General features: G+C 41.2%; 1 protein-coding gene across 2 annotated transcripts; it reads left to right on the top strand.

Annotated features, from left to right (window-relative positions):
- The first annotated feature begins 942 nt into the window (after positions 1 to 942).
- Positions 943 to 13,006, top strand: SMIM8 (small integral membrane protein 8). Of its 2 annotated transcripts, XM_080666108.1 has the most exons (4): positions 965 to 1,009; positions 1,396 to 1,607; positions 7,089 to 7,246; positions 9,406 to 13,006. In XM_080666108.1, the coding sequence occupies exons 2-4, from the start codon at positions 1,568 to 1,570 to the stop codon at positions 9,562 to 9,564; spliced, it is 357 nt and encodes a 118-aa protein (XP_080522234.1). In that variant the 5' UTR covers positions 965 to 1,009; positions 1,396 to 1,567; the 3' UTR covers positions 9,565 to 13,006. The 2 variants fall into 2 exon arrangements, with proteins under 2 accessions (XP_080522235.1, XP_080522234.1); XM_080666109.1 differs by lacking the exon at positions 1,396 to 1,607 and having other exon boundaries at positions 943 to 1,009.
- Positions 13,007 to 13,748: the final 742 nt, after the last annotated feature.

Raw genomic sequence — 13,748 nt, 5'->3', positions numbered from 1 at the left:
AAGCACAAGCCAAAAATAAAGAAAAGTGGATAATTTGGATTTCATCAAAATTCAAAATGTTAGCTTTGCAAAAAAAACACTGTCTTTTTTATAATAACCATTGTACCAGGTGTGAGGTGATATCTCATTGTGGTTTTGATATGCATTTCCCTGATGATTAGTAATGTTTAGCACCTTTTCATGTCGCAAACAGGTTTTTAATTCAAGTTTAACTTATTTTGTCAGAAGATTGCCTAATAATACCAGATATCAATGAACTTTAAAAAATGAAACCTCTAATCAAATATAAAGATAAGTTGGCTTGAGAGAATAACTTTTAAATTCAAAACCCACTTACCAAAGCTTTACACAAATCCATGTCAAGATCTGGACACCTGATATTCTATTGTGTTTGTTTTACTGTAACTTGTATCCCCACAAATTTAAATCAGGAAAGTATTTGCAAATAGGGATCCATAGCTATTCTTATGTTAACCATAGCTACACACATAGCTGCATCTTGGCATCTCAGGGCACTCATAGAATGGCAGAGTATTAACTGTACATGTGAATAATGCGGGTAGGAAGAGACCATGTCAAGCCTTCTTTCCCAAATCATAATGCTTTCTCCTTCCATTATATAAATTTATATAATTCTAGATGATGTCTTCTTTTATTTATACAAAACACACACACACAGTTGGAAGGTTATTTGAACCTGGGAGGCTGAAAACGAACGGTAAAAATGTAAGAAATCAAAACACACCCCTTGCAAACTCCAGTCGGCCAGTCCTCTGGGGCGGGCACGAGAGCCAGGGAGTCACTGGAGCTTCGTGCTGCAGCGCCCGCGCCCCAGCCTCCGAACTGTAGGGGTCGCTGTGGGGCAGAGCCGGCGTGCGCGTCCGGACGCTCTTTCCCGCAGGCGGAGACGGGGCGGAGACGGGGCGGAGACGGGGCGGAGACGGGGCGGAGACGGGGCGGAGACGGGGCGGAGCATCGCGGGCCCCTAGAGGAGATGACCCTGTGGCAGGTGAGCGGCGGGGGTTGCGGGGTTGCGGGGTTGCGGGGTTGCGGGGTGGCGGGTGCTGGGCGGTCGCTTGTTCCTGGCCTTCGCGGGCCCTGCCGCCCTGTGGGCCTCACTCCCAGGTGCGTGGGGCTCTGTCCAGCACCCGGGATCCTCGTCACTCCCGGGTGCCCTGAGCCGGGTCTCGGACATTACGGACCCCTCGGGGCCCATTGCCCGCCCCTCGCACCGGGAGCTTGACACTGGTCCGTGACGCATCCGTGGACACCTCCACCTTAATTAAGAAACCCTCCCATTTCCTGGACAGTTTCTTGGTGCCCTAGCTCACCGAACTCTATTTAGGGAAAATGGTTTTGTACTTGTTTTCACCTGCGGTGCCTCTCTTTTTGTAGCTGTTAACAGCCCTGTGTTCCCCCTGCAAGACAATGCCTGGAGCTCAGCTGAGTGCAGTTTCCTTTTCTGGAGGCTTGGAATGCACCTGTCTTTTGAGTCCTAGCCGGCGGCAGCGTAGGGACCACAGTATAGGGAGGGGAGTGCACCCAAATAGTACTCGACAGCCCTCAGATGGCCCGCAACAGCCACTGTCCAAACCTCCTTCCTTCAGGTACAGTAAATCCAAGAGATGGAAGGATGCTTCTTACTAGTATTTTTTACATTAGAAACAATACGGAATCCATTTTTTAAAATTTAAGTGATTACAAGTTTATGTTTCTTATCTCTTGCAATAACATAAATGCCCAGGCTAATCGATTTAGGAGTGAAGTGGTGGCATAGGGGTGGGCCAGATTGAGAGACCAGAGTATCTCCTTCTCCCGTAACTAAAGGCACAATCTCTTTGGGCTTAGGGTTCTCTTTGTTTAAAAAAGGAGATTGGACCAGAAAGGTGAGGATAACAATAGCTACCTACCATTTATGGGATATGTTGGTGAGGATGACAGTAGCTACCATTTATTGAACATATCCTTTTAGAAGTGTCATCTCATTTAATGCACACAGTAATTCTACGCAGTGGTTCATAATACCCCTTTTATAAAGGAGAAACTGAGCCCAGAGGGGTTACTTACTCAAACACAGACAGCTTATGAATAGCAAAGCTGGAATCAGAGGATATGCTAGATTCCCTCAAGATATCAAGTCCTTTGATTCTATCTCAAATTTGGTTATTCTAATTTAAATTATGTTAAGGTGTTATTTTCTTAAGAAGATAGTGTGGTATGTGAAACTAAATAACAAGTGTATTTATTATCTGATTAAAATATTTTGTCCATTTTATAATTCTGTAAGTCTTTTATAAGAAAGGCTTTGATTATTGCTAAGGTTCCTTCTCACTAACATTCTAGGGATTATGATGATTTTATTTTGATATCTCTTCTGTTGAGATGCTTATTTCAAAGCTGAATATCTGAAGATTACATTTCCCCCCAAAGTAACTCATGTTCTTATATCATGGTCTAATTGTCATGCATAATATAATATAGCTAGGCCAATTTTATGCCAGTGAATGATTTAATGTCAGTTGCCAAATACATTCTGGATCATCCCTCTAAGCAAGAATTTTACTGAAGGAGGGAACATCATTCAGAAGTGACTAGTCCTGACTCTGTCTTAGGTCATCTTGTACATCCTCGAAAATTGTGCATTAATTCAATGGGGCACCATTCTCACTAACACTTTGAGGTGTGATTGATCCTCATGAAGTTGTGCAGAGAGGCAGTCCTTTATCTCTGCTGCTTCCTTTCCCCATCATTGCATATTTCCTTCACAAGAGGAGAAAAAAGTGCAGAACTTTTTACCAGAGAGGGACATATGAAGTAAATGCAACTTAGTTTAGATCTTTTTTGTAGGTAGTATGAAAAATTCTCTGTTGTGAGTATGTGAAACTCAGTTTATTCTTGTATTATTATTTATTAATTACTGTAAGCCTACTTTTGCCCCACCCTGAAGCGTGTAGGAGGTAATCCCTAAATTTGTAAATGCCTTTCAGTAAACATCTGCAGTGGTTTCCAGCCCAGGTGTTCTTTAATTGTTATTTTTGATAAAGAGTTTAACATATGCAGTGCATTATTAAGGTGACTGTGGCTGTGTGGGAGTTGCAGTATGTTTACTACCTTGATTACTTATTTCTTTGATTCATTACAAAGGAAATGTAGGTTTGCTAAGGAAAAGAGGAGACCAATGAATTTTACAATTAAAATTAACTATTACAATTCATGTTAGAACACTCTGAATGCATAGTTTTTACAGACATCTGAGTTGAATTTCATGACATTCAACAGCACTACATCCCTTTAATTTTAAAATAGTGCAATGTTTGTTGGCTGTAACTAGTCTTCTCTCTCTCCCACTCTTCCTCTCTCTCTCCTAACACAGTATGTATATTGTTTATATCTATAATAATAAAAGCATAATGTGCTAATTAGACGGGACAGCCAAACGATCTTCCAGACATCCTTCCGGTCGAAGCTGCAGCGGTGAGGGCCAAGGCAGAAGCTGTTAGGGGCGATCAGGTGGGCGAGCAGTTAGGGGCAACATGGCAGGCAGGCAGAGTGGTTAGGGGCGATCAGGCAGGCAGAGTGGTTGGGGGCAGTCAGGCAGGCAGGCAGAGGTGGTTAGGGGTGATCAGGCATGGAGGGGAGATGTTAGGAGTGATCAGGCAGGCAGGCAGAAGGGTTAGGGGTGATCAGGCAGGCAGGTGAGTGGTTAGGAGCTATCAGGCAGGCAGGCGAGTGGTTAGGGGTGATCAGGCAGACAGGCAGAGGTGTTAGGGGCGATCAGGCAAGCAGGCAGGCGAATGGTTAGGAGCCAGCGGTCCCGGATTGTGAGAGGGTACAGGCTGGGCTGAGGGACTCCCCCTCCCCCCATACACAATTTCGTGCACCGGGCCTCTAGTGTGTGTGTGTGTGTGTGTGTGTGTGTGTGTGTGTGTGTGTTGGACTTGAGGTTAGGAGTGAGTTAATTATCCTCAATTCTTGACACATTATCATCAACAGAAAGTGTACGTGATAACTGTGGTCTAAGGACCCTTTTATGCTCTACAGTATGTGCTCCCTATACCCACCTCCCCCATTACCTTGTTTTTCTTCCCAGTAAACAATTTTAAACCAGGTTGCTTTGTTTTAATTATACATGGCTAATTCTCAGTAATTAAAGGAAAATGCTGCTTTTGTCAGTTTCTGCTGAGCATGACTTTTACCTGTGTATATTTGCTTTTTTAGGCCTTGTTAGATTTTTATATAATGCCCACTTTCATTTAGTGGTGTACTCTGAGACTGTGATTCAGTCCCAGCAACATGGCTATCATGTTAACTGTTTCTTGCTTTACATTTCTAGTAGGCAGGGTCTATTTACAGACTGTAATACTGCTTCCACTTTAATGATTGCCTCTTTCTGAATTTTCTCTTCCCGCATTACATTCAAACACATCATTAGCATAAGTAGAAATATCACTGGCACCTAACCTAAGCCACCAGGTGACCAACATTTTGACTTAAATTCAAAATACATTTGTACATGCCATTTATCCTACTCCCATGGCTAAGAGGGAAAGGTGAAATGCCAGCAGATTTCATAGAAGAAAATGAAAGCAATAGAAGCAGTACATGGTTGCCACAAGAAAGGAGAAGTAACAAAGGGATTTAGCATCACTCCTACATTTTTGAAATATTGAGCCAAAACTGAATTGGAAGTTAAAGGAATTCTGGGACTAGAGTAGAATTGAATTCGAAGTCCCTTTTATAGTTGTTTTTGTATGGTATCGAGAGGTTTATACAAGAGTTGGGCGTGTAAGTGGACCATTTGTTCAGCAGAAAGCATTGGATTTTTTGTCAACCTTAGGCATGATGAGTTTCAAGCAACTGTGTGCCAGCTGAAGAAATTGCAGGCATGTTAGAGAGTTGTTTAAGAAGTTGTCTGTAATGAAAAGAACACAGTTCTAGTAGAGAAATTTAGTAACTCACATGCAGAAGGAATTTAAAAAGCAATTACTAGTTTCAGCTTGAGTGATGTTTTAAATGCTGATGAAATTTACGAGTTGTTACCTCATATACTTCATGCCCTAGGTGGACTTTGCAAAAGGAGGTAAACAGATTGGTTGCTCTTTTCTTCTGTAACGCATCCTACACCGAAAAGATGAGACCATTTGTCATTGGCAAGTCAGTTAACCCTTAGGGCTTCAGAAATGTTCACTTACTCCTCTGTGATTACCAAGCTAATATGCAACTCTAAATTTTTAATGAATGGCGGAGGAAGGCTGGCAAGAGAATGAAAGGAGCAAAATGCAATATCCTCTTGCTGGTAAGGAGTTGCTCTGCTCACAACATTCTTCTATGCTTGGATCATGCATGTGTTGAGTTTTCCCACTGAATTGTGATTAGGTTATAATTTGTACAGTGAAAGCTCACTGCAGAAACAACTCTAAATTTAAATGATGAAGGGAAAACAGAAAATAAATGAAGCAAGCCATTGGCGTAGTTGCTGAGACCTGGTGGTCGGTAGAGCCATCCACAGTAGTGAAATGTTTGCAGAAAACAGGCATGATTCCTGAGGAATCCCCTAAGGTTAAATTGGAAGAAGACCAAAACCCAAATGTGGTATTTGAACTAGTCTGGAACTCAATTGCTAGTCACTGGTCTCCCAAATCAGTTTGATTTTGAAGACTGTGGCTGCAGGTATCAATTTAACTATTTCCAAAGACTTAGCAAATCCTACAGTTGCTGCAGGAGTGCTGACTAATGTCAAAATGGAACCAGAAAGTGATTATGGGAGTCTGATGACAATGATAACCATAACGTCCAAGGGAACACATGATGGAACCACCTACAGTGAACATTTCAGAAGTCCTTGCAAGTGTAGTCCTTTGTCCTTTCCCTTAAAGGGATGTTCCTGATGAGGTGTTTACCCAATTAAGTGGGATAGATCAATATTTAGTGACTACTGCAACAAAGATGTTTGAAAAAACTGAACTGCTATAACTAATAAAGTTGCAAAAATATTGCTTTTATCCTATATAATAAAAAGCTAATATGCAAATTGCCCCTTCTACTGGGAGCTCGACTGGGAGCTCGACCAGGGGGTGGGGCCGGCCAGCCAGCTGCCTGCGGCCCCTCCCCCCAGCCTGCCCTGCCCCTATCGGCCCCTCGCACCCCAATCAGAGGTGGGGCCGGCCAACCTCCCGTGTCTCTCCTCCCTCCCTCCCCTGGCCTGGCACGAATTTGTGCACCAGGCCTCTAGTAAAGTCTATAAAATGGAAGACTTAAAGAATACTTGTAGCCCTAACCAGTTTGGCTCAGTGGATAGAGCGTCGGCCTGCGGACTGAAAGGTCCCAGTTTTGATTCCGGTCAAGGGCATGTACCTTGGTTGTGGGCACATCCCCAGTAGGAGGAGTGTAGGAGGCAGCTGATTGATGTTTCTCTCTCATCGATGTTTCTAACTCTCTATCCTTCTCCCTTCCTCTCTGTAAAATATCAATAAAATATATATTTTTTAAAAGAATACTTATATAAACAAAGCCCCAGGAGTGTTCGGGGGTAGCTATAGGCAAAGAGGGAGTGAGGGCAAGCAGCTACTTACCCTTACTGCTTAGTACTAGTGCTTGCTCGGGCCAGTGGAGAAGGGGAGGAGCCTGAAGGGAAAGTGTGACAGGGGAGGAGCTGTAGGAGAAATTGAGCAAAAGAATGCTAGTTTTCTCTCAGATTGGTGTCCTGAAGGGGGCTGTGGAAGGCGAGAAAGAGTGGAAGGGGAAGGAAATAGAGAAGGTTGTGGATAACCAGTGGCCACTCCTAGCCTAGTGCTCCTTCATATAGCAAGATACAATGCAACTCAGACCAACAAATAATTCTCCAGGCTTCTGTAAGAAACAACTTTTGCTCACCTCACTGGTTTCTTCTGAGAGATAAAAAAAGAAAATAACCATTTTGTCAAACAAAACTTAAGGCACCATTGACAAAGCATGTGTTTTCAAAGTAATAAAATAATTGACAGTCACTTTTGGCATATATCTGGACTGTAATTTTTTTAAATAGCGTTTTAAAAAGCATTATAAAAAAAACAATCACAAAGGGAAAAAGTCTCTTATTTTATTTTTAGGTAATAAATCATCATTAGTCAAGATGTCTTCATCACCTGAGCCTCCAGCGTTTAAAAAGGAGCCACCCAAAGAGAAAGACTTTCGAAACCCAGGGCTCAGAGGGGTCCAAACGACAACTTTATTTCGAGCTGTGAATCCGGAGCTCTTCATTAAACCTGTAAGAGATACACACAGGATAAGACTTTATGTTTAATTTAATGAGGCTATCATAAATAGAAAGCTCTTATTTTCCTGTGACATTTAATTTGATCATGGAAATTTGTGTTGATTATTAAGATCTCTTTGAATAAATGCAGTTGGAAGGAAAATCTTAAATGCTGTTTCACTAAATACACATATAAAAATAATTATTTTAAGGACATTTGAGAATTTTAATGGAAAATGATTGTATTTTCATGGATCAACTCAAATTTCTACTTGAAATTTTAATAGCTGTATTAATTTGAAGGACATTTTTAATGTTTGATCAGGTTCTATTAAGTAACTTAGACTTTCCAATGAAACAGAGCAAAATGAAAAATCTCATCATTATTATAGACCAGTGGTCGGCAAACTCATTAGTCAACAGAGCCAAATATAAACAGTACGATTGAAATTTCTTTTGAGAGCCAAAATTTTTAAACTTAAACTTCTCCTAACGCCACTTCTTCAAAATAGAGTCACCCAGGCCGTGGTATTTTGTGGAAGAGCCACACTCAAGGAGCCAAAGAGCCACATGTGGCTCGCGAGCCGCAGTTTGCCGACCACTGGTTTAAAGTATTACCAATAGTAGTACATATGTCTCCTTTTCCTCCCATTGATCTATTGATCTTCCCCCTGCCCCGCCTCTCCTAAACCCATCCCCAGCCCCACCCCCTGGCACATGCCCAATTAGAGCAAGAGGAAGGGGAGAGAGAAACATGGATGTGAGAGAGAAACATTGATTGGTTGCTTCCCATATGCCCCTGACTGGGGATTGAACCCAAAACCTAGGTATGTGCTCTGACTGGGAATTGAACCCGAAACTTTTTGGTGTATGGGACAACTCTCCAACCAACTGAGCCACCTGGCTAGAGCTATAAATTTTATCTTTAAATAAATGTAAATTAAATTATTGTAAAATACTAGAGGCCCGATGCATGAAATGCGTGCAAGAGTAGGCCTTCCTTCCCCTGGCTGCCGGCACCGGCTTCCCTCTGGCACCTAGAACCTGGGACCTGGGCTTCCCTCGCAGCCCCAGTTTCCTCCGGAAGGACATCCGGCCTAATTAGCATATTACTATGCTTTTATTATTATAGGATATTGAATTTGATTAGAATTTTAATAACATAGTTGCCAGTGTAAACTGTCAGTTAAATAGATCAATTTAACAATCAAATCATTAAATCAAGGTAGAATGTTTTAAAAACTTAGAACTAATGTGTTTTTTAATGGTCAAATGCATTTTAAGAATTGAAGATTTAAACTACTCTGAGTTTGTGGCCTTTCTTAGATGTCTATCAAATGAAAAAGTTTGACCTTTATTCTTTGGATTAAGATTTGAAATAGTAGTATTCAGCAGGTATGGTGACAGAAACAATACAAACTGAAATTGTATAGCAACTCTGCTCTCACACTGACCTAGGAAAGGCCCATTTGTTGAACACAAATGGGAGCACCTGAATTGAGTAATAAACACTTCTATGGAGTTGTGAACATCTTTCCTACATTTAAAAACTGTTTTAAAATTCAAAGCTAGTTGATTTGCCTCTTAGGATCTTGGATTTCCCAGTAGAAAATCAAGGTCGTTATAATAGCATCCTATCTGTTCCGGTGACTAAATTTCTGAGGTGCTGGAATAGGTTCCGAGAGGAGAGCATATACATGGCCATTTTTGGTGTACCTGACGTATGACATAAAAGGCTAATTGCCAGTTGTTCATGAACTGAGGAGAGAAGAATAGCATGTATACTTCATCCCTCACTTCCTAATAAAATGAAGTTAAGCAGCTTCTCTGTGTCACACAGATAACACTGAAAACGTGAGCACCGGACCATTTCCGTGCCTTTTGTCTCTTCTGCTCCTTGCCCAGACATCACCCTCCTGAAGGTGGAGGTCTGAGATGTCCCGGCTACAGGCAGAAGAAAGACTGGAGAAGAGAAGCAAGTCTTCTACAGTCTCTAAATTATCAGGAGTTGGGTTAATTAAAGAATTAGAAAAATTATTCTAATTTAGAATATCATAGGAATGCTAGTGTGGTTATAAAGACTTGTTTTGTCAAGAGGAAAATGCAACAGATATGTGGGTCTCCTCAAATTCTTAGTGTTAATGAGGCTTTGTAATTTTTTTCTTTGACAGAACAAACCAGTAATGGCTTTCGGATTGATAACCCTTTCACTGTGCGTGGCTTATATCGGTTATCTACATGCAACACAAGAGAATAAAAAGGACCTCTATGAAGCTATTGATAGTGAGGGACACAGCTATATGAGGAGGAAAACATCTAAATGGGATTAATAGTGCTGGTTACTCTGGATGGAGCTAAATAAGGGCTCTGGAATCATCAAATGGTAGACTTTATAAATGCACAATATCATGTTTGTTGTACAGTTGCAACCAAATCACTATAGTAAAAATTTTCTTTTCAAAGCTGCAGCCATTATCTTATTCTTTTTCCACAGAAAACTTCTCAATGTATTTTTAAAATTAAATCCTCTTATAAAAGTACCATGAGAATGGAAGTCGTTTTTGTTAATTTTTAAGTTCTGTATAATAAAGAACCTAGTATTGTTAAATTTGCACAGTATTTTTAAGATGAATTGTGCATTTGCACTTGTTGGGAGGGTTTAGTTTTGTTTTGCTATTTGCAAAGGAAATATTAATTTTCCACCTGGCATAGAGTCTATATTTGTGAAGAAAAAGAAGTAATTGTAAATTATTGTAAAGCCTTATATTATTGTCAGTGTTATAGACAAATAGTTTTTACAGTGTCACAGATGGTTTATATATTTTGGTTTTTCATTTTAGCTATTTTTGGTTCAGAATTTTATTTTACTTTAAAAGATAGTCCCACTCAACTACTAAAACCAAGTTTAAATGAGAAAATAACCCAAAGTAATTGGAGTTTTTCTTTAAAAAGGAAAAGTATGTTATAATGAGGTATGGTGTTGTTTTTTACTACAACTGTTATCTGAACCACATCCAGCATGGCCAGTGGTGAACCTGAGGAGGGGTGGTGAAGGATTAAAGAAAACAGACAGAATATAGTTGGGGCCTGGTGGATCATTGCCTGGATGAGGAAACAGTGGCACAGCCTGTAAGCCAAAGCTTTATTTTTTTTATTTTTTTATTTTTTAAATATATTTTATTGATTTTTTACAGAGAGGAAAGAAGAGTGATAGATAGTCAGAAACATCGATGAGAGAGAAACATCGATCAGCTGCCTCTTGCACACCTCCCACTGGGGATGTGCCCGCAACCAAGTTACATGCCCTTGACCGGAATCGAACCTGGGACCTTTCAGTCCGCAGGCCGACGCTCTTCCACTGAGCCAAACTGGTTTTGGCCCAAAGCTTTATTTTATAGTCAGAGCACACAAAGCAAAACAAGGGCAAGATGTTTACAATGTTCTTGCGAGTTTCAAATCTGCTGCTTTCCTGTTGTTGCCATTCTCTGAACTCTATCAAGCCTTGTTTAGGCAGCACTTGCTGCACCCCTGGCAGCCCACATCCCTTAGCTACCTAGGACTGCAGGGTTGGACTATAAGGTTAAGCTTACAACCATGGCCTTTTAGCTATGATTGTGCTGGGAGGGCTTTGCCCTCCAAGCTCGGACTTGTATATGGCTTTGCCACAAGTCAGTCCGAGGCTTGATCCTGTCCCAATGCTGTAGCTGCTCTCCACATTATCTATTTTAATTTTTGTAAATTAATGTTACAATGATAAACATAAGACCAGATGTTCTTATAGTTATTTAAAAACTAGAACTACTCAATAGATAAGAAGGTCTCCTCACTGTCCTGGATTTACCTGATAATAATTTAAATCCTTCTGACAAGGGTTCTGGACCTGTTCTATTTCTAGACATTTATCCCACTCTCTAAATCATTGTAATTAGGGCTCAGTAATAAACCTCATCTCTGAAATTTTGTTTCATTTAGTAGAGTTTATCATCATCATGTATATTTTTAATTTCCAAAACTTTACTGTGGTCTTGTAACGATACATGAAAATTCAATTATGTCTGATTTGTAGATATTAAAGAGCTTAGCTAATTGAGTTATCTATATGCAACTAAATTAAATCTTTACTACTGAGCCCTAAATATTTTTTTGCTATGTTTCTCTATATGGTACACTTTATGTAGTTTAAATTGCACTTAGGTGGTATAAAATGCCTTTTCATTTTTTTAGTCCTCACAGAGGATATTTTTTCCATTGATTTTTAGAGAGATTGGAAGGGCGGGATGGAGAAAGAGAGAAACATCAATGTGAAAGAGACACATCCATTGGTTGCCTCCTGCACGCACCCCAGCCAGGCTGGGAATGGAACAGGTAACCCAGGTACATGCTCTTGACCAGGAATGGACCCTTTGGTGTGAGGGCTGATGCTCTGACCATTGAGCCACAGGGGCCAGGGCAAAATGCCTTTTAATGTAAAGTATTATGTTTTGCTTAATAATTATGATTTCCCTATAGACTTTGGTTATTAATGGACTTGAATTCTGTTTTCAACTTACATATTTAGTGTCACATTATCCTCTTTTAGAATTCTAGTATTCAGCAAAATAAGTTGATATTTGGTGGGGGAGATATTAGGTGAACAATCGAGAGATTATCATAGCAGGAACTGCACAAGCTACAGCCTTAAGCCATGTGGATGTCCACATGAATGAACTAAGGTTGAGAAGGCTAAAAAGGGCTAAATCCAATGTAACCCTGATATTTGGGGCTAGTGATCTGAATCCAAGCCAGCAAGCTCAGTGTACATTCCTGATAACCTACAATTAAGTCCCTCTCTCCTTCCCAGATACTGGTCTTGCAGAACCTGTTACTGTGAACAGTGCACTGCCCGGAGGGAGGGTTATTAACACTGGCGCCAGGCCAGACCATCAGATATGGCCTGGAGATGCCCAACACCTGGGGGCCTTCTTGCAAGGCCCTCAAAAAGGACCAGAAGCAAATCCATGTTTGTGGGACAAAGACCACAGGGAGATATAAGGGAGGACCCCATGCATGTTCCTTCATTCAGATTTGGAAGGCTGTTCCCTGAGTCCACCAGTGTATTAAACAGTGTCCCTCCATTTCTTTGAAGCGTCCTTGGCTTTCTTTGGTCTTCTGCAACAGCATAGTAGTAGATTCAGTGAGGCACATGGTTGTGAAAGAAAAATAGTGTGAGGTAAAAGTCACATTGAATTTTAGGAAGAAGTACCTAACTAGGATACTTTTTACAGGATGGTTTCAAGTTAGAGCACAGTCTGTGTATATAGTGTGCCAAAGACTGACTGGCTGTGTGTTGATGTTCTTATTCACTCTCTAAGGGAAAATGTCACTTTGTCAGAGTCAGTCATGTCCAAGAAGGGGATGGTTAGGGCAAGATACTGGCAGCATTTGGGAGGATGGGTTCAAGCAGTTAAAGGAGGTCTTTTAATGTGGGAATCTGTCTGAGCTTAGGCAAAACTTGGTAATAGATTAGGTCTTGAAGCAAGTCTTGATAAGTAGACTATTGATTGATAAGGGGGCAAGTGACCTTTTTGACCTGGGAATCAGTCTGTTCTGACAGAGGAGTTATTTTCCCAGAGGAGCAAGCTGTTCAATCGATAAATTGGTTTTTAACAATTCCCTGAAGCAAATAGTTAAATTATTTATTGGTTTATAGACTTATCTTTCATAGGTGACCAATCTGTCCCAGTTTGTCAGGCGCCTGGGGGGTTCTTGGGATGCAGACTTTACATTTTAAAATGAGGGCAACAAATTAACTATGTAAATTATTTAACAACTAGAGATCCCTAGGTCTGGCCAGCAATCGGGGCCAATCGGGGCCTTCCAGCTGCCTGCCGGGGCCTTCCTTCCAGTTGCTGGCCGGGGCCTCCCTTCCCCGGCTGCTGGTTGGGGCCTTCCTTTGTTCCGAGCCGCCCCCTGGTGGTCAGTGCACGTCATAGCGAGTGATCGGTCTCCCAGTCGAACTCCTGCGGGGACAATTTGCATGTTAAGTTTTTATATAGATAGATGTGATTTCAAAAACCAGGCTTAGTAATTCTGAGTGCTGGCTTAATAAAAATAATTTTTTCTTTAAAATACTGTGATATTTCCCAGTTTTATTGCCATGGCATCAAAACCACATTATAGATAACCTGGGGAAAAAATTAAACTCCATCCTTTGCTGATCTAAAAGGAATCAATTCTTTTATCACTTAAAAGAAAGTGTGGTGGGCTGAATAATGCTCCCCTTCCCGACCCACCTCCAAAGATGTCCATATCCTAATCCAGGGGTGGGCAGACTTTTTGACTCGAGGGCCACAATGGGTTCTTAAACTGGACCGGAGGGCAGGAACAAAAGCATGGATGGAGTGTTTGTGTGAACTAATATAAATTCAAAGTAAAGGAGCAGAGGGGAGAGCAAGAGAACCCTCCGCTCTTTCGGCTCCGTGGGCCGGATAGAACAGCCGAACGGGCCGGATCCAGCCCGCGGGCTGTAGTTTGC

Source organism: Plecotus auritus, assembly GCF_963455305.1.
Source record: "Plecotus auritus genome assembly, chromosome: 4".
NCBI lineage: Eukaryota > Metazoa > Chordata > Mammalia > Chiroptera > Vespertilionidae > Plecotus > Plecotus auritus.
This window is presented reverse-complemented; position numbering and strand designations above follow the sequence as displayed.

What these genes read in the sequence shown, in the direction of transcription:
- SMIM8 (XM_080666108.1), top strand. Translation starts at nt 1,568, where the DNA reads ATGGCCCGCAACAGCCACTGTCCAAACCTCCTTCCTTCAG. An exon ending in TCCAAACCTCCTTCCTTCAG is followed by an intron (nt 1,608 to 7,088) that starts GTACAGTAAATC and finishes TTTTATTTTTAG; the next exon opens with GTAATAAATCATCATTAGTC. An exon ending in CGGAGCTCTTCATTAAACCT is followed by an intron (nt 7,247 to 9,405) that starts GTAAGAGATACA and finishes TTTCTTTGACAG; the next exon opens with AACAAACCAGTAATGGCTTT.